The sequence below is a fragment of the Lepidochelys olivacea genome (assembly GCF_965140295.1).
Source record: "Lepidochelys olivacea isolate rLepOli2 genome assembly, chromosome: 5".
In the NCBI taxonomy this organism is placed as follows: domain Eukaryota; kingdom Metazoa; phylum Chordata; order Testudines; family Cheloniidae; genus Lepidochelys; species Lepidochelys olivacea.
In genome coordinates, this window is record NC_140415.1 from 31,824,269 (window position 1) to 31,845,564 (window position 21,296).

Genomic DNA, 21,296 nt, shown 5'->3' on the forward strand with positions numbered 1-21,296 from the left:
TTATAAAGTGGTTAGGAGCCTTTTCCTCTGCTGCAGGTGTCCCTGCCAATTCACAGGAATATCCATCACTTCATTTTTTATCTATACAGTTAGCTACTCACACGTGTGCATCGAATCCTTCCTTAACTGCACATTTTATTAAGTTAGTCAAAAAGTCTATTGTGATCAGTATACAATTTTCAGGGCTCAGTTAAATGAAGATCAATTTCTCTATCATACAAAGTAAAGGAATTTCTCCTCAGTGAGGACACTCACATCCTATCGTGATGGGTGTATAGAACCTGAATAGAAGAGAATTCCATGAAAATTTTGAAAAGTGATGGCAAGAGTTTTTTTATATAATGCAACACTTATATTTTCCATATTTTTCTCAGACTCAGAAATGACTGAGCTGAGTTTGTTCAAACTTGCACAAAAAAAAAATCATTTTTAGAGCAAGGGAAAACTTGGAAAATTTTAGCCTGAAACGTGAGCATTTGAGAGACAGAAAACAAGGAGTTAGAATAGAAACCATCGTGTGACCATTACTATAGCAGTTGCTGATGTGACTGCTATAATTATGCTGTACTTGGTGTGATTTCTTTTGTTCTCCTTACCGTGTATGAGAAAATCGTGTTTTTAGATGAATGCCTTCATCAGAAGCTACATTCATCTTGATAAATGTGCCCTGCTTAAATTATGAATGTTTGATTCTCATGCTGTGCTAAATTCAAAGTATAATAAAAAAACATAAAATTCAATAACACTTAATAAATTCTGTAAATATTTAGACTTGAATATATTCAATCGGATATTTGTTTTAACTACTATATGGATTTTGCCTTCTACAGTTGGTCGCAGATGAAATGGGACATGTTCTTTAAGACCTAGAAGAATTGTACTCAGCATTTAACTGCTGAAGAGCCAATTTATGGTTGAATAGTAAAAGAACCACAAAAAACCTCAATACCTGGAATACAAAAATGTCTGTAATATAGTAACAGCTAATATATTCTTTGAAAGACCTAAACCAATCTGAATCATGTTTTTAGGGCTGAATGAGAGAGCTGCCACTAGAATGCTGTCTGTCACCAGTTTTGAGAAGCCTGCTTCTGTCAATGTCATTACCACCATGTCTGTGTTCCTTTAGGTTTTGAGCCTTTAATTCAATATCGACATTTTTCCAAGAATACTTGCTACATTTTCATTAGGACATTAATCTTTCAGGTGCACAGCATAGCTCCTGATGGAAGTATTCAGCTGAAATGTTATTTTCCCTGATATACAATATGTAGAAGAAAACAAATTACAACATATATTGTAGAGGCTGTGACTTCCATAGTTAACATTTCATACACTCTTACTCCATGTTTTCAGTTGCTCATAACTCTCACCTTTCAATGCTTGGTCTCTCTCCGAAAGTTACTTTTCAAGCTTGAACAAACTTGTTTGTCTTGTTTTTGAATATGTGGGGAGTGAAAAAAATATATAAGCTTGCTGTGTTATCAATACATTTTTAACTGCTCTGTAGCTGAAAAGTCTTGTGGATAAAATTTATAATTTGTTTGAGAAATAGCCCTCATTGAGGAGAAATGCCTATGCTCTTTCCAGAAAAAAAAATTGTTTTCATTTGACTAGCTTATGACCCTTTGCAAGTTAAAAAAAAAAAGATCACAAACAATAGATTTTTTTTAACTAAAAGAAGCAACTCAGTAGCCAGAGGTTTACTATCTCTGGTCTAGTCACTTTTTTCTGGATTCTCTTGTTCCTTCATAATTTTGTCTGGAATTTAGATGTCAAGGTGTTAGGAATCTTATATATTGATATAATTGGAGAGAAGAAAGGAAAACAATCCCCCTCTCGATCATGCACAGAGTAGAGTGTAGGTGTATTTTCACCGTGCATTCTGCTCTTACTTTCATGAACAGCACTGCAAACAACATGAAGAGCCAGTGTAAAAAATCCAGCAGAGTTTCAGATCTACAAAATAACAAATAAATTTGAATATGGGTACATTGTGAGTGATGTATAACTGTAACATATTATAAAACTCCTAACACAGTCATGTAGTTGTCATCAACAAAAAGTTATGGGGCCAAATTTTGCTCTCAGTCACACAGTAACTTATTTCAGAGTAACAGCCGTGTTAGTCTGTATTCGCAAAAAGAAAAGGGGTACTTGTGGCACCTTAGAGACTAACCAATTTATTAGAGCATAAGCTTTCGTGAGCTACAGCTCACTTCATCAGATGCATATCGTGGAAACTGCAGCAGACTTTATATATACAGAGAGAATATGAACCAATACCTCCTCCCACCCCACTGTCCTGCTGGTAATAGCTTATCTAAAGTGATCATCAGGTGGGCCATTTCCAGCACAAATCCAGGTTTTCTCACCCTGGGAAATAGCCCAACTTGATTGTCATGCACATTGTGTAAAGAGTTGTCACTTTGGATAGGCTATCACCAGCAGGAGAGTGAATTTGTGTGGGGGGGTGGAGGGTGAGAAAACCTGGATTTGTACTGGAAATGGCCCACCTGATGATCACTTTAGATAAGCTATTACCAGCAGGACAGTGGGGTGGGAGGAGGTATTGGTTCATATTCTCTCTGTATATATAAAGTCTGCTGCAGTTTCCACGATATGCATCTGATGAAGTGAGCTGTAGCTCACGAAAGCTCATGCTCAAATAAATTGGTTAGTCTCTAAGGTGCCACAAGTACCCCTTTTCTTTTTACAGTAACTTATGATTTCCATGGTATCATACCAGAGTAACTTTGGATTTACAGGTTTCAGAGTAACAGCCGTGTTAGTCTGTATTCGCAAAAAGAAAAGGAGTACTTGTGGTACCTTAGAGACTAACCAATTTATTTGAGCATGAGCTTTCGTGAGCTACAGCTCGCTTCATTGGATTTACAGGGATGTAACTTCGTACAGAATTTGGTCTATTGTGAGGTAAGAAAGTGGCTTCTGCCAACACTTAGTATTTCTGTTGCTGACAGGAGTAAGGCACTAAGGAAAAATGCATTTCAGATTTTAGGAATTCAGTTAAACACTGCTTGTGTGAATTGGGCACCATAATGAGAACGGGAGGCTCCATGTGATAATACAAATAAGCAATTATATTATAAGGTGATAGATAACAATGCTATATGTGCATCTTGCTGAAACTTAACATAGTTTACAGTTGAAAAATTGGCCTGCAGCCATTTTGAGTTCTTCTTGAAAATTGCACAAGATTTTGTAATGCATTCACATAACATGTGGTTCACTGCTAGTAGTTTAGAGATCTGACATTTATATAAGAGTGTAACATACAGTACATATAAATTGCTGTGCCGGCAGCTGGAATACTATTGTAATGAGAGCCTGGAATTTCCATGAAAACTATATTGGGAGTTTTGGGTAAACACTAGAAGCTGGTAATACATAGCTTCTTCTCTAAAGATGTGCCAGATTTGAATTACCTACCTTCACTAGTGAAGAAAAACAAACTATTATTTTAATTAACTCTCTGTGAATCACTTTAATACCTACGCAAGAGAAAAATGCTACACTAGCAGGGTGACAGACTAGGTTATTTCTATGATTTATATTTTACCCAAAATGTCAGGAGCAAACACCAAAGTTAAATCTTTTCATGGGCACTAGGGAAAAAAAAATATTGTAAAAGATGAAGTGTCTTGTTTACTGCAAGCCTTGCCAAACAAAACCCCTCACACATCTTTCCAAATTGAACAGCTGCCATGAGGCACTGTAGTGAGTCATGATGTGGGGCATTCAGCATTATACCTTCCATGGTAGGAATACTAAAAGCCACTAGAACCCATGACAATTTCACAAACTGGTGGGATTATCACAATAGGTGGTTCTCTCTCCCTTCTTCCCTTCTCATGTCTCTTCTTTTCTCTACTTTCCTCCCTTTCCCTCTTCCTCTTCTGCTCTCTATCTTTCCTTCATCTTCCCCTTTTCTCTCTCTCCTGCTATGCTTCCCCGTTCCTCCTCCTTAGAAGGTATCCTCTGTAGACTGCAGCCACTAGAGGGTATTAGGATCACATACACAGACTTGAGTAGTTTCAGAGTAACAGCCGTGTTAGTCTGTATTCGCAAAAAGAAAAGGAGTACTTGTGGCACCTTAGAGACTAACCAATTTATTTGAGCAGACAGTGGGGTGGGAGGAGGTATTGTTTCATGGTCTCTGTGTGTATATAATGTCTTCTGCAGTTTCCACGGTATGCATCCGATGAAGTGAGCTGTAGCTCACGAAAGCTTATGCTCAAATAAATTGGTTAGTCTCTAAGGTGCCACAAGTACTCCTTTTCTTTTAGACTTGAGTAGGTTGACAATGACTTACCATCCAATAGAGGAGTACGACACAAGAACTTCTCTATATAATTGTTAAATATATAGCTTTGTTAATACTAGTTAACTCTTTCTTTCTCCCCACTCAATATCCCCCTCCACAGAACTCCATAATGCCTCCCCAAAGCAAAATAAAAAACAGAACAGGCTATTTCTTCCAAAAAAGGACTATGTCTTTTTTGCCATTTGATTCTTTTTGTAGTCACAGTGGGTTTGATTGTGCTTTTGTGCAGCACAGCTCTACTACCCCAAGGGGAGGCCTGTTTAGGTAATGTGTCTTAATGAATAGAGAACTGGCTTCTATTCCCAGCTCTGCCACTGGCCTTGAGTGTGGCTTTGGGCAAGTGATTTCACAGCTCCATGTCTCAGTTTCCCAATTTGTAAAATGGGATTAATGATACTGACCTGTCTTGCAAAGGACTTTGAGATCTACTGATGAAAAATGCTATGTAAGTTATTAATTATATTATATTATATTATATTATATTATATTATATTATTATTAGCTAGTAAACTGCTCCCCTCCTGCCCATTTTTCTAAAGCAGTTTACTTCCTCCATGCAGCTAGTCTGTCTAGCATGTAGGAAGGGTGGTACCAAGGCTTCTTCCATTGCCATCCCATTTTGTTGCATCCCAACACCATCCTTGCAGAGGAGGGTATCAGGTGACTAGCCCATGCCCTGTTCACTGTGATGGAGACACAATCTGAGCAGCCCTTACTTGGTTGAACAGGAGAATAAATAGGTTTTAGTTGCCCTAACATTGTTGCATGGTCAAATAAAGGCTATGACAATATATGGGGTACATCAATGGACACAACTAATTGACCAGTTATTTGCATTTACAATTTATGCAGCAATCTAGTATAGGATTTCTGTTTCTATTCATATATTGTTGTTCATGGATAGGTGTTCAGGTACCCTGCTGACAAGTGTAGTAGAAGAATCTAAAGAGATTAAAATAGTACAGAATGGCCACAGAAATAGTTTTTTTCTTAGCATAGAAATCTCCCACTCCATGGACGAAAATCAAGCAGAACTGTTTTTGTTTGCTTGTTTCTTTTTGTCTTACCTCCCTAAGAGGATCATTGAGCTCATTGAGAATATTGTCCTCATCAAAGATCTTGCCTTGGTAACGGTGTTCGTAGTAATCGTGGATCTTTTGGCGCATGTCAGCGGGTAACTTGTGAAATGACATGTATTGTTCCACTTGTTTGTACTAAAAAAAAAACGAAAATGAAGAAGAAAGTCAATAAAAGATCAGTCCATTACTCGTTTAAAATCTAAAACCATCTAAAATGCCTGTAAAATGAAACCTAAATAATGCAGTTGCTTAAAGAAAAGGAAATGCAATGTTGAAAAGCTTCTAACGTACAAAGAAACACAGTATACCGATGGAAGACAGGAGACAGCACATTGATTGAAGTTGATTCTGAACACGGACAATTGATATAATGTTATTTATAAAACATATGGGTTAACAAAGAAGGCAAGTCAGAAAAAAGAACAATTGAGTCACATGAAGAGTTGATAAATGTAAAAACAGTCACAAAACAAAGAAATTATCCTTCTAAATGATCAGATTAAACAAATCTGAATTATAACTGCTTTACAAATTAACTTTCTAAACAGCAAACACAGTGTAGCCATTTGGTGATTCATCTATAATAAGGTTTGTTTTCAAAAGGGTATTAAAAGAAAGGTCATTCTAAGGAAGGCCATTGGTTAGTCCTTGACATCAGATATAAAGTAAGCCGCATATATGCTGACATGGTGTCCACTATTGCACCAATTATGGAGATGGATAACTTTCCGTTCATGATTTGTACACAGGAACTACAGTTTGTAAGGAGTGTTGTATGTACTTTATTAAGAGACCATTTTTATATACCATAAATGTGCCCAATAACTTAAATAACTTATAGCGTTAAGGTTATACTGGTGGCAATGCAATCACGAACATCAAAGAAATCACCAGTTAAGATATTAACATCCATACCAACCTCAAAGCCTTGCTATCCAAACATTACAAAACCCAAATGCACTCTCAGAATCCTCATGCCAACACCAAACTCCCTTTACTTTCTAACCTCAATTAACACATAGAACTCCTCACAGTTTCACTAAATTGAATCACCTTAAATTCCAACTCAGTAAGATAGCTTCATTTACCAACAAGAGTAGTCTTATTGAAAAAAATTGATATTGTGTTATTTCTACCTCTTTAATCCTGAGGTTGGAGTTAAAGTTGTGCAATTTGAGGAACTGGATGTGTTTAAATAAGTAAACATCAAAAAGGATCTTCCTGTGGAATGGAGTATGGATTTAGAGAAATGGAGGGTGGGACTTGGAACTGGAAAGTATGCTTGGAATTAGAGCCATGGAACTAAAAGATAAGTAACCTACCTTCCGTAATCAGAGCTCTTAGAGATGTGTCATCCCTATCTGTATTCTACTGTGGGTATGCATGTGCTCTATGTGCCTGAGACCAGAAGACTTGTGCTAGTAATTTCCATTGGTCTGGGCATGTTCTTCCTCTCCTCATGTTCTGAACCAAGTTCCTTCTCTACTGTGCATAAATTCTACAATATGAAGCAGAGGGGAAGGAGGATGGTTACTGGAATGCACACATGGACCACACAACTCAAAGAACTCTGGTTATGGAACTTTGGTAACCTCTCTTTCTTCACGTGCTGGTCCCTATGTATATCCTGTGTGGGTGACTGACAAGAAGCACTCAAGAAGGGTGAGGGGGGAGTCTGAGGGCCCCTGCAGTATTGAAGACTGTAGGACCACTGACCCAAAGGACACATTAGCTGAGGAGATGTGTACCAGTGCGTAGTGTTTGGTGAAGGTCTGAATGGAACTCCACGTGGCTGCTTTACATATGTCAATGAATGGAACTTCCCAAAGTGAAGCTACTGAAGCAGCCTTTGCTCTGGTTTAACGGGTCTTCATTTGGCATGGTGGAGCATCAGATAACTGGTAACAGAGTAAAATACAGCCCCAAATCCACTTGGACAGTATTTAAGGAGACATCATTTGCCCTTTCATGCATTCCACAATGGCAACAAATAGCTTCAGTGACTTCCTGAAGGGATTTTTCTCTGAAGATAGAACACAAATGTCCAAGGGTATGGAGAGTCTGGTCATCATTAGCAATATGAGGTTTACGAAAAAAACACAGATAAGTGTATAGTCTAATTTATGTGGAGGTCCAATTTAGGGCACAGTTTCAAAGAAACCTTATAGAATACGGCATAGGGTCGATTGGCCAGAAGAGCCCAAGTTCGCCTACCAATCAAGCTGAAGTGATGGCCGGTAGGAAGGCAACCTACCCAGATCAATGGGATAGTGAGCATGTCAATAGTGGTTAAAATAGTGGCTTAGTTTGTGTTGAAAGGATCAAATTAAGATCCCATGAAGGACGGAATCTAATCATTGATAAAAAGGTTTTCAGTAAACCTTTCATAAACTACACACTCACTTGAAGGGTGCATCTTCAAGGTCAGCAGATAGTCCAGAATAGTGGGAACATCCATCTCCTCTGGGAACATTTGGTTAGTCGAAACAGAGAATCTTTTCTACTTGGCTAAGTAACACCGCCTGGTGGATTCTTCCTCGTGTTGCTCAGGATGGCTTTAACAGCTGCTGAATCTTTCTGCTCTGGGTTTGACAGTCATCCAAATACCAGGATGTGAAGTGAAAAGGCTCCAAATTTGTTTGCCTGACCTTGCCCTTGTCCTGCATCAGGAGGTATGGGAAAGGTTAGATGCTGATCTGTGGACAGGATGACAGATGGAGAAGAAGGGGAAACCACAATTATTTTGGCCATCTGGGAGCAATGAGGATGATCACTGCTATATCCTGTTAGATTCTCCGGAGAACTTGATGTAAGGGTAGGATGGGAGGGAAAGGCAGACATAAACCTTTCCATCCCTGGAATTAGAAGGGCATCTTCTTTGGAGTTCTGACTTTGTGTTCCTTTGAGCAGCACATGGAGCATTTTTTTCTTGTCTTGTGACACAAAAAGATTCAAAGACAGGGATCCCCATAGCTGGACTATATCTTTTATCACTGAGTTGTGGATCTCTTATTCATGTTCTGTCAAGAAGCATCTGCTGAGACTATCCACCAGAGTGCTGTGTATTCCTGGAAGATGTACTGCTAACATGATAATCTGATGATGACTATAACAATTCCACAGGGGGATGCACCTCCTTATAAGAACAGTCATACTGGGTCAGACCAATGGTCCATCTAGCCCAGTATCCTGTCTTCCAACAATGGCCAATGTCAGGTGCCCCAGAGGGAATGAACAGAACCGGTAATCATCAAGTGATCCATCTCTCTGTTGCTCATTCCCAGCTTCTGACAAACAGAGGCTAGGGACACCATCCCTGCCCATCCTGGCTAATAGCCACTGATGGACCTATCATCCATGAATTTTTCTAGTTCTTTTTTGAACCCTGTTATAGTCTTGGCCTTCACAACTTCCTCTGACAAAGAGTTCCACAGGTTGATTGTATGTTGTGTGAACAAATACTTCCTTTTGTTTGTTTTAAACATGTTATAAAGAGTAGGGAGATAGATCTTTCTTCTCCTTGTTCACTGAGGTAGAATATAGTTGTCATATTATCTGTCATCATGGAAGTGGATGAACGGAAAAGCACTTACCATTTCCAACTGCTCTCAGCTCCAGAAGAGTTATATGCATCTTGGTCTCATGAGAAGTCCACATTCCCTGAGCTGTTTCTGTGTCCAGATGAGCACCCCAACCTATAAGGGCTTCTGTGACCTATGTTTTTTGAGGAGGTGGCAGAGAAAAAGGAATTCCTATCCACACCTGTTCCCTGTCCTATCACCAAGCTAGAAAGTTTTGTGGAGCATAACTAACTTGTGTATATTGGAAGGGAGCATAACTAACTTGTGTATATTGTGCCTACTTTTGAAGCCAGGCTTGTAGACAATGAAGGTGGAGCCTCACAAACAGTGTCACATAAACAGGAGGATGAGGCATGCCTGAACCAGTGTTTGTGGGTTCCTTCTGAGCTGATGACTAGGAATGATTCTCAACAGAAATCTGTCCATAGAGAGGTAAGTTCTGGTTCTGATTGAGTCTGGAGTTGCTCCAATAAATTCTGTGGGCTGTGTTGGAGTTAAAGTGGATTTTTCTATATTCACATAGATTTGTAGCTAAAAAACTGTGCAGAGATGAGGTTGATGTCACTACTTCCCAATGAGATTTTCTTATCAGAAGCCAATGGTCTAGAGATGGAAAGAATATCAAACTGTGGCATTGTAAGTGTGCTGCCACCTTTATAAATACTCTGTGCACTGTTGCCAGTCCAAAACGAGGCACCCTGTATTAACTGTGATTCTCATCTATCATGAACCTCAGGAACCTCCTGTGGGAGGGGAGGATATTTATATGAAAATAGGCATCCTTCATGTCAACCGCCAGGAATCATTAGTTTCTATTTAGGGATATCATAGTCAATACCAGGGTGACCATCCTGAATCTTACTCTTTGGTTAAAGACATTGGGTGCCAGAGGTCTAAGATGGGTCTCCATCTTTCTTTTTTCTTGGAAATCAGCAAGTATTTGGAATAAAATTCCTTTTCCCAAAGCTGACGTGGTAACAGCTCTATGACCTCTATTGGAGTAGGGAGTGCACTTCTTGCAAGTGTATCTTCTTGTGAGAGTGGGCCCCTGAAAACAGACAGGGAAGAGGGTTTTGAAGAAGTAGGGGAGAGGAACTCTATGGCGTAACTGAAGTGGAAGACATTGAAAATGCATTTGTCTGCATCTGTGGGGGGAAAGAGGCTAGTTGGACACCAAATCAAATTTTGGATATGGAAGGACATTTCAGCTGGGTTGGTTCTCAGCTCTCAAAGGTCCTATCAAAAGTATTTATTGACAGGTTGCAGTCAGAAAGAGGAGGAAGGAGGTGCACTATGTTTGTGGCACTGCATCCTCTGTTGATTTCATGGCAGTTCATATGTTCTATGGTGATAGAAGGGCTGTGATATTGTCTAGGCATAATAGGTTGTCTGATGTACTTCCTCTTGAATACTGGTGTCTATATATCTAGGGAACAGAGGGTTGTCCATGAGTGCAATGACTCACCAGTGTTCTGTCTGAACAAGTTTTCTCCCTCAAAGGGCAAATCCTCCACCGCGAACTTCCCTGGGAAAACCCAGGGAATTAAGCCAGGACTCCCAGTGCATCATAATGGCAGTTTCCATCAATCTAGAGGCCGCATCTACAGTTGTTTGAAAAGAAGACCTGGATATCAGCCTACCTCCTTCAATCTGAGCCTGGAATTGTACTCTGTCTACCTGCAGGAGCTAGTCCCTAAATTTCACAAATTTGAAGTAGTTAAAAAAACCATACTCTGCAAGCAGCACCTGATAATTCGCTATTCAGAATTGGCAGCTGGTAAATGTGAACACCTTTTAACCTTGGAGGTCTAAGCATTTAGCCTTCTGATCAGCAAGGGTAGATCTGACATGTTGTTGTCTACTCCTTTTTTTACTGGCTTGAACAACGAGGGAGTTTGGAACAGGAAGGAGTGACAGGATATAGGAACAGAAACTCTGCTCCCTTGGCTGGAACAAAGTATCTCCTTTCTGCCCTCTTAGGAGTAGGTGTGCATGTGGCTGGGGCATGCCACACCACCTTAGGCAGCTCTAAGATAGACTGGTGGACCTGGAGTGTTATTCTAACAGACCCCAACTTCAAAATGTCCAAGATATCATGAGATGACTCTTGTACTTCCTCCAGGGGAATCTGGAGGGCATCAGCAATCTTTCTGAACAATTGCTGGAACTGCTTGCAATCGTTCAGTGGAGAAAAGGCTGGGGCAACCACCTCATCAGGAGAGGAAGACGATATGCCCGATGGTACTGGAATCAGGTTTTTCCTCCGCCCTGGGTTCTGGGAGGAGTTCAGTCTCCTGCCTGTGAACCTTTGGTGCCAGCATGGAAGTGCATTCCAGTGCTGATGATATATGGAGTGCTTCTATATTCTTAGCGGGTATTAGAGTTTGTACTGGTCCTAGATACATGCTTCTCTTTACTTGATCCCAATGTGGAGGAGCTCTTAGTCTTCAAAATCTGTGAGTCAAGTCCATGATCCTTATGGGCTTTTAGCTTCCTGGAACCAGATGTGAAGAATCACCCAACCTTGAGGGTGTAGGGGAATCAGCCCTTCTCTTTGAAGTGGATCTGGAGGGAGACTTTTCTCTAGGCTTTAGAGAAGGTTTCTTAGCCTTGTCCTGAGCCTAAGATGAGGAGTCTTACAAGCTGGGCAGACTCCCTGTACATCCACAGAATCATAGAATATTAGGATTGGAAGAGACCTCAGGAGGTCATCTAGTTCAATCCCCTGCTCAAAGCAGGACCAACACGAACTAAATCATCCCAGCCAAGGCTTTGTCAAGCCGGGCCTTAAAAACCTCTAAGGATGGAGATTCCACCACCTCCCTAGGTAACCCATTCCAGTGCTTTACCTCCCTCCTCATGAAATAGTGTTTCCTAATATCCAACCTAGACCTCCACCACTGAAACTTGAGACCATTGCTTCTTGTTCTGTCATCTGCTACGACTGAGAACAGCCGAGCTCCATCCTCTTTGGAACCCTCTTTCAGGTAATTGAAGGCTGCTATCAAATCCCCCCCTCACTCTTCTCTTCAGCAGACTAAATAACCCCAGTTCCCTCAGCCTCTCCTCGTAAGTCATGTGCCCCAGCCCCCTAATAATTTTCGTTGCCCTCCGCTGGACTCTCTCCAATTTGTCTACATCCCTTCTGTAATGGGGGGATCAAAACTGGACACAATACTCCAGGTGTAGCCTCACCAGTGCCAAATAGAGGGGAATAATCACTTCCCTAGATCTGCTGGCAATGCTCCTCCTAATACAGTCCAATATGCTGTTGGCTTTCTTGGCAACAAGGGCACACTGCTGACTCATATCCAACTTCTCATCCACTGTAATCCCCAGGCAGAGGCATCAGGCCGAGGCATTGAGGAGTGTGCCACAAGTACTACCAGAAGCTTAGCTCCAAATGAGGCCTCAGAGCATGCTCCATAAGGTGTTTTCTAAACCTGAACTCTGGCATTTGTTGGGGTCGGGGCAGGAAGGAGTGACAGATACTGCACTTGGCAGAGATATGGGCTTCTACAAGATAATAGAGGCACCTCTGGTTATCATCACTAACTGGAAGGAATGGGGCCAGGAGACTCTGTTCTTGATGCCTGGAATCCTGGGCATAATTAGTGTCCCATACCGGGAAGGGTAGGTCAAAGTGGATGTCGGGCAAATACTCAGTAACTTGGCTAACTCACTTAATTAATAACTAATTAATTTTTTCTATCTATAATATTTACAGTATTTCTATTTATAGGTTCAATATTGAAGGAACAGTTCGTGGACAGTGGAGGTCTCCATCTTAGACCATAGAGTAGTAAGAAGAAACCAGAGAGGCTATCAGTCAACATCACATCTTATGCCCTTGGTTCAGAGCATAAGGAAAGGAAGACTGCAGGCATGGACCAAAAGACACTACTGGAAAAAAATCTTCGAGTCTCAGATTCCTGGAGCACATGCGTACCCCACAGCAGAATACATTTAGGGGCCAGCACTCAAAGAAGAACTAGGAAGCAGGCCTAAAGATTGGGACAGCAGTGGGACCCAAGAGTCAGAGGGTTCGCACTCCCCTTCCTTTGTATATCTTGCCTCCTGAGGTCTCCAGGCCTTCTGCCCTGTCTGCTTCATTGATTCCATAACTAAAGCCTTGCCAGCTCCTCACCCAAACTGACAACCCCCAATCCCTCGTGGGTTAATGAGAGATGAGCTATTTTGAAAATGCAATCTGAATTACATGTGTTATGCACTTAGTGAAAATGAGGGCTAGATTTTCAACACTCACTAAGGCCTCCTCTAAAACTTTCCCTATGAAAATCATAAAGTCATCATTAAAACTGTATTATGTTAATTATCTTTCTAGTTTAAAAAATGCAACCCTGCTCCCTGAAATAAATTAAAATAATAAATTATAAACCCTAATGACCCACACATTTTTCAGATGCCTCATAATAAGTTTACATAAAATAAATAATATGTTGACAGGGAAAGAAAACAGAATTATGATTAAAAGGGGGCAGAGAAAGAAAAATCCACACAGGAAAAACAGAAAGGGGCAAAATGTAGTTATATTTTATAGCACAATTTCCCATTTTGAAGTCAAAGCCTTATACAAAGAGAATAGTTTATACAGATCTTTAGAAAAAATAAAACTCTGTCTATAATTGCCACAAGAAGAAAACCCACACTGAAATCATTTGTAAAACCCTTCAATGGAATGAAGCAGTTTAGGTCCCTGAAACACTGATGAGCCAAATCCAGCAGTGCTCTAACATAACTTGAAATCTGCATGCTAGAATAACAGTAAGAACCTATAACACCACTACACCATGCAGGAGATCATTACGATGGGTATATGCAATGCAGCAGGAAGGAAGGTAATTTGAGAATCATGGGGAGCTTCCATGTTAAGAACTGTGCGTCTTGGAACAGCATAAATCTACAGGGTTTGCAAATCCACATTTTGGAGAGCAGGCGGTAGGCCCACTCTTCATCTCCATAGCTAACTGTAGCTGGATGAAGCCCAAATATGGGAACGTCCTGATCACTGTTATGAGCATAACCCTTTTACTCCAACTTTGATTGTGAGGGCTTGTGATCACAACATCACAATCACAGGTTCAGGCCAGAAACCCCAAAGCAAGGCAGCTCTGTGCATATATTACATTAAAAATGTGAAAGCAAGATACTACAGAAAACAAGGTCTAATACCTTATGTTTACATAAGACTTTTCATCCAAAACGATACCGAAGCTATCACCTTGCACGACAATTCAACAAATCGGGGGCAGAATGCAGCAACAGTGACAACCACCTCAGCTGGCTTTAAGATTGCATAAGACCATAGAGCTTCATATTTTAGAGGCCCAATAACCTACAAGTCTAATTTAAGTTTCTCTCTCTTTCCATTTGGGGTAGGGGAAAGCTTGGAAAATATAAACTGACGAGGATTGAAAGTTCAATACATTGATATTTTGTGGGGGTTATTTATGTTCACCCTATAATTGACCAGTGCTGACTTTTGATACCGGTTGAGCTCACAGCCTTGGGTCCTTCAGTGTCTTGGAAGAACTGCGACTAATTCATAACTTTAGGTAGGTAACTTTGTCTGGAAGACAGCGTCTGAAAATCTGACTCTTAAAAGAAGTTTAAAAAATTGCAGTTCTCCTTTAAGTATATATTGGAGGTCTGGATTTACATGCTCCTCTGGGATTGTACAATGTAACTTTAAAATAGGAGGATTGTGCTTTCATTTCTTGTGTTTAATATTAAAATAGAAAGAAAAAATACATAAAGATCACACTCCTTTGGGACTATTTATATGTGTGTTCTCTTGACCCGCATCAAGAACATTGCCAGTGATGAATTATACATATGATAACAAGAATAACTGATAAGCCTCTTATCCATTATATAATGAGTGTTGATCATGTCAATATCTCCAGAACCAGCATCAGTGGGTATTTGTGTATTAAAATGTATATATAATCTATCTGGAGTACTAGACATGTATAGCATAAATAAGAAATAAAAAATAATCCAGTGGGAAAAAAAACTACTATGCAACTGCACCATGTAAATAATGGCATTGCATCCTCAGGGATCACTTTAAAATTCAATAATTCGTCCTTGTAATTATGTTTTTTAGAAACCAAAAGGATGTAATACAACCTATAGGGACTAAATGGATTTAAAACAAATTTGGTTAGAAAAAAAAAACCCATGGGAAATGGGGAGCATTCTCAAGGCCTTTATATGTCAAGTATCAGCTGCAAGTAGCTTCATGTTCCATAAAAAAGCAGCTTATACTGTAATTGTAGACAACTGTCTTAACCATAGAGGTGCAGTAATTGGGTTCATCTCAGGATTTAAGTAAGCTCATCATAGTTTGGTGAAGCTCAATTGAAAGAGGACTGCTCGGATCCACAGAACTACTTAGATAAGTGCATATACATTTTTAATAAAACAGGACAAATAAGCCTTTTCTCCTTTTGCCTAATCTTCCCAGTATTATAACCTAGCCTGAGATGACTGTGCTGAACTGCATCTCAACTTGCAATCTTGTCTGATATTTCTATAACAATCTTGTCTTGTCTTGAACAGGCTATGACGAAAATGTTAAATAAAAAATCCATGCTAAACTATTTTTAGATTATTCCATTTTTTACCATTCCAAGTAGCACATGACATACCTCAGTAATGTGTTTTTATAAGCACACTATATTCAGACTGTAATATTTATTTTTAACAACTCTCTGGTGTTAATATTAGACCTTGTGAAAGGTCTTTGGTTTGATACTCAAGAGACTGAAGTCCTCTCTTTGCCCACAGAACAAATATAACATAGAGTCAATACAACTCTCTTCCTTGTGATAAAATGTCACAAGTCTCAGTTTTTTTGCTGGAGAACCATGCAGTTCAGTCTCTATGCTCATTAAGTGCTTGACAGTAGAGTTGGTCAAAAATCAGAATTTACATCCCACAGAAAATTTCACTATTACAGCATTTATAGCATCCTGAATTGGGACAAAACTGTTGAAATATTAAATTTTTCATACAGTGGGAAATTCAGAAAAAAATGATTTAGAAATGGCTAAACATTTCATTTAAGCTCACTTAGACTTTGAAGCGTTTCTGCCTGAGCTGCTGCAGTACCCCATAGGAGTAGTTGTTTTGGTGCTCCACGGCCCCATTCTTCTTTCTGGGAGACTCCAGGACTACAACTTCAAAGATGCACCACAGCAGTTCAGCTGGAGGGCAGACTGTGACGCACCCTGGGAGTACATCTTTCCAGGGAGCGCAGTACAGAGAGAATGGGGGCATGGGCATTCGAACTTCAGCTCCCATGAAGCATTGTGGCAGCTTAAGGATGCAGTTTAATATTGAACTGAACCAAAACAAAACATTTCGACTCAGTTCAACAAACCAAAATAAAATATTTTGTTTTATTTTTCTGAAAATAAATTTACAAATATTGGGAAAAATCAAACTTTTCACATGGAAAATTTCAATTTTGCAGAAACTGGATATTCTTACAAAAAACCATTTGGAAATTTCCTGTCCATCTATAGTATGTAGACTGCCAGTTAATACCAACCATGATATAGATACTTGGGGAACTGCCTTCGAAGTGCCAACAGATGATAAGCAATTTTCATTACTGATTTGGACCCTAGTTGAACTGGCAACTCAGAGAGGAAAGGCTCTAGTCTATGTCCTGTTATCAGTAGCCTGAGTAATAAAACTATATACTACTAAAGCTCCCAGCTCTACTAAATAAGTTAATTACTATCTTCGGAACAACATCTCTTTCTAACAGTTGGAATGTTTTGATCCCATAAATGATGGAATGTTTTGGTGAAGAACACTGTAATTAGCACAGTGTTTTCAAATGCATAATTGCTCTTGGTAAGTAAATAACAATGGAAGCAGGAGTAGTTTGTTTTTAGGATAAATAAACGTTCAGAAATATCAACCCTTAGTTAAAAACGAAACTGATATCAAAATCACATTCTCAGTTATAGCTCAGTGAAACATTTGCAATCTCCATTAAGTTTGTTTTGTATTTAATTAAAGCTTGACTGGATTGCTTTTAGGAATTATATGATGGAGACATTTTAAAACTCCAAATACAATTCTTAGAAATGTCCAGAAGAGGACATAACATTAATTTTTAAATGTAATACTTTTCATCACTGTCTTTCATTTATTGACCTTTTGTTTCTGCAAGAGCAGCAACTATAATTGTTAGAGCACCGGCTGAATATAAAGGGGAAATGTTTTCATCAATAGGAACAATGAAAAAAACAATTTTAATTTTGTTTAAAGCTGACATAACCAATTTCATTAATTAAAATATACTATTTATGAATAAGAGAAGATTTGTAAATGTCAATAGGAAGGCTACAAAATGGGAATGCATGATTAGCATTTTTATTGAGACTACCTTGAATGGAAGCATTTTACAACAACCATACTGTTGAAACACTTTGTAAAAATTGATTTAATTAAAGTCCATATATTCCATTATTCATAACCACACAAACGGAATGTTCAGACTAGAGTTGATAAAATCATAAGTTGATAAATCATAATGAGTAATTTCTTTGGCAAATTTCCCTCTTTTTTGTGGGGGAGGAATTATCTGCAAACAAACTATGATTTATATTAATGTTTGCTGTTTTCACTTGTTCAACATAGGTTTGTGAATATAAATTTCAGCCAATAGACTGATTACAGAACATTAAATGGAACTATTAATGTTAGTATTCAGTAATCATGAATCAATAGCTGAGCTGTGTGATCAGCTGGGTAAGGTCACTTGACCTGAGTTTTTAGAATGTGTTGCGGGACAACTTTTGTTTCAGAATGTGGAGGAAATAGCCAGGAGGGCAATCATTTTAGATAGATTCTAGTAGGGAGAAATTGGTGATGAATCTGAAGATAGAAGGCAGCGTGGGTGAAGATGATCATGAAATGATAGATTTCATGATTCTAATGAAATGAAGAAGTGAGAGTAGCAGAATAAGGTCAATGGACTTCAAAAGGGCAGCCTTTAACAAACTCAGTGAACTGATAAGTATAGTCCCATGGAAAGAAAATGTAAAGGAAAATGGAGTTTGGCGGGTCTCAGAGACAATATTAAAGGTACAACAACAAACTGCCCCAACGTATAAGAAAAATAGGAGTAACAGCAAGAGGTCAACATGACTCAATCAAAAGCTCTGTAATGATCTGAAAATCAAAAAGGAGCCCTACAAAACTAGATACATGGACAAATTGCTAAGGATAAGTACAAAACAATAGTATCAGGATGTAAAGATAAAAATCAGAAAGGCTAAAGCAAAAAATGAATTACAGCTAGCAATAGACATAAAAAGCAACAAGAAGAGGTTCTATAAATACATTACGAGTAAGAGAAAGATGAAGAAAAGTGGAGGTCCACTATTTAGAGGAGGAGGAGAAGAGTTAATAATGGATGACACCAAGAAGGAGGAGGTGTTTAATGCCTATTTTGCTTCAGTCTTCACTAAAAAGGTAAACTGTGGACACTAAACATAATTAATATTAAGAACAAGGGGCAAGGAACACAAACCAGCATAGGGAAAGAAAAGTGTAAAGTATATTCTTATAAGTTAGATGTATTCAAGTAGGCAGGTCCTGACAAAATTCACCTTGGTCTACTTAAGGAACTAGCTGAAGTAATATTGGAACCATTAGCAATTATCTTCAATAATTCATTATGGACAGGTGGGGTCCCAGAGAACTGGAGATGGTAAACATAATAACTGTCTTTAGAAAGGGTAACATACAGGCCCTGATGAAATATAGACCAGTCAGCGTAACTGCAATTCCTGGACAGATACTGGAACAAATTATTAAACAATCAATTTGTAAGCACCTAGAGGATAATAGGGTGATAAGGAATAACCAACATGAATTTGTCAAGAACAAATCATGTCAAAACAACCTAATTTCCTTCTTTGACAGGTTACTGGTCTAGTGGATGTGTGTGTGGAGCTACAAACATGAACTTGATTTTTGTAAGGCTTTTGAAACAGTCCCACATGACATTCTTATAAACAAACTAAAAAATGTGGTCTAAATCAGTGGTTCTCAAACTAGGGGTGCGGCTTGTTCAGGTAAAGCCCCTGGCGGGCCAGGCTGGTTTGTTTACCTGCCGTGTCCACAGGTTCAGCCGATTGCGGCTCCCACTGGATGCTCCACACCAATGGGTGATGTGGGAAGGGCAGCCAGCACATCCCTCAGCCCGCTCCACTTCCTGCAGCCCCCATTGGCCTGGAGCAGCAAACAGTGGCCAGTGGGAGCCGCAATTGGCCGAACCTGCAGATGCGGCAGGTAAACAAACTGGCCCGGCCCGCCAGGGGCTTTCCCTGAACAAGGAGTGCCTCTAGTTTGAGAACCACTGGTCTAAATGAAATTACTTTAATGTGGTGCACGACTGGTTGAAAAAGCTTAGTTAAATAGTGGTTATCAATGATTCATTGTCAAAAAGGGAGGACATATTTAGAGGGATCCTGCAGGTATCTGTCCTGTGCCTGGTACTATTCAATATTTTTATTAATGATTTGGATAATAGAGTGGACAGTATGTTTATAAAATCTGCAGATGACACAAAGCTGGGAGGGATTGCAAGTACTTTGGAGGACAGAATAAGGATTCAAAACAACCTTTAGAAGTTGGATAACTGGTATGAAATCAACAAGAGGAAATTCAGCAAAGACAAGTGCAAAGTACTACACACAGGAAGAAAAAAATCGTACGCACAAATGCAAAATTAGGAATAACTGGCTAAGCAGTAGAGAATATTACCAACTGCTCTACTTGGCACTGTTGAGACCTCAGCTGGAGAATTGTGTCCAATTCTGGGTGCTTCACTGTAAGAAAGATGTGGACAAACTGGACAGAATCCAGAGGAGAGCAACAAAAGCGATAACAGTTTTCAAAAACCTGATCTCTCAGGCGAGGTTAAAAAAACTTGACATATTCAGTCTTGTGGGGAAAAAAAAGACTGAGGTGGGGGGGATTTGGTAACAGTCTTAAAATATGTTAAGGCGTGTTTTATAAAAGGGGACAGTTGTCAATTGTTTTGCATGTCCACTGAATGTAGGACAATAAGTAATTGACTTAATCTGCAGCAATGGAGATTTAGGTTAGACATTAGGAAAAACTTTCTAACTGTAAGGATTGCTAAATACTGGAACAGGTCACCAAGGGAAGTTGTGCAGTTTTTTAAGAATGGGTTAGACAAACACTATTAGTTAAATAGTGGTTATCAATGATTCATTGGCTAGATTTACTTGATCCTGCGTCAGTGCAAGGTCGAAGGACTAGATGACCTTTCAAGGTTCCTTGCTGATTTTGTTTTCTATGTGCTATAGACTGTTCCTGTTTCCTGAGTTGATAATCTAATTTATAGAAATAAAAGTAGTGCCTGTACAAATCAATGGGGCTTGATTCTCAGAGAGAGGATGAAGCATTATTTGAGAAAAAGACAGACAGGCATAGCAGGCCCAGAGAATTTTAGGACATTTTAAGTGTTTCTTTTTCTGTTTCCACATGAAAGAATTTTAACCATACCGGTATTTTTAAATCTAGGGTATCTGTATCCGATTGGGCAGGAAGGAGAGGAAAAGAATATATATACAATATTACTGGCTATTTAGCAGACTTTGCATTCAATTTTCTCTTGTCACATTCACACAAAGGACCAGATTCTCTTCTCATTTACACTGGTTTTACTCCATGCTATCCCAATGTCTTTAAAAGAGTCACTCACTTACACAAGTGTAAGTGAGAGAAGAAACAGACCCTGTGTGCATTTGCATATATATGTGCACTGCTATTTACAAAGGGGGTGGGGATGCCTCCCCTTCTTGTCTCTCTAATTTGACTGATTGCCAGGGTTGTGGAACTGTTGGGTCTCGTTAAGTGCATTCTCTCCATTTCATACTGCACACAGCTCTACTTAATATATCTGTCAACTGCTTGGTTGGTATAGGTCTCCACAGTTTCTGTCACCTTACTGCAATCATTGTCAACCACACAGTCAATTTAGTAATTGTACGTGTGTCTTGAGTCCTGGTTACAAAAAAAATGCAGTCATATACTTTGTCTACCTCACTGGAATAGCTATATTGTACTAGGCCTCCCAGTGCAGATCCCTCTAGTGAACTATAAATGTAGTGAAATACCAAAGAAAATGTTCACTGATGAAGGGCACTCCAACAAAGGCAGTCTTGCCTGACTAATTAGTACAGGATTGGACTGTTATTAAAAGCACATGGT

General features: G+C 39.3%; 1 protein-coding gene across 1 annotated transcript in view; it reads right to left on the reverse strand.

Moving 5' to 3' along the window:
- HCN1 (hyperpolarization activated cyclic nucleotide gated potassium channel 1) overlaps positions 1-21,296 on the reverse strand; it is a 321,687-nt gene that overhangs the window by 50,995 nt on the left and 249,396 nt on the right. The window contains exon 5 of the mRNA XM_084627782.1: positions 5,413-5,559. Coding sequence (XP_084483908.1) covers positions 5,413-5,559 — 147 coding nt within the window. The remainder of the gene's footprint in view (positions 1-5,412; positions 5,560-21,296) is intronic.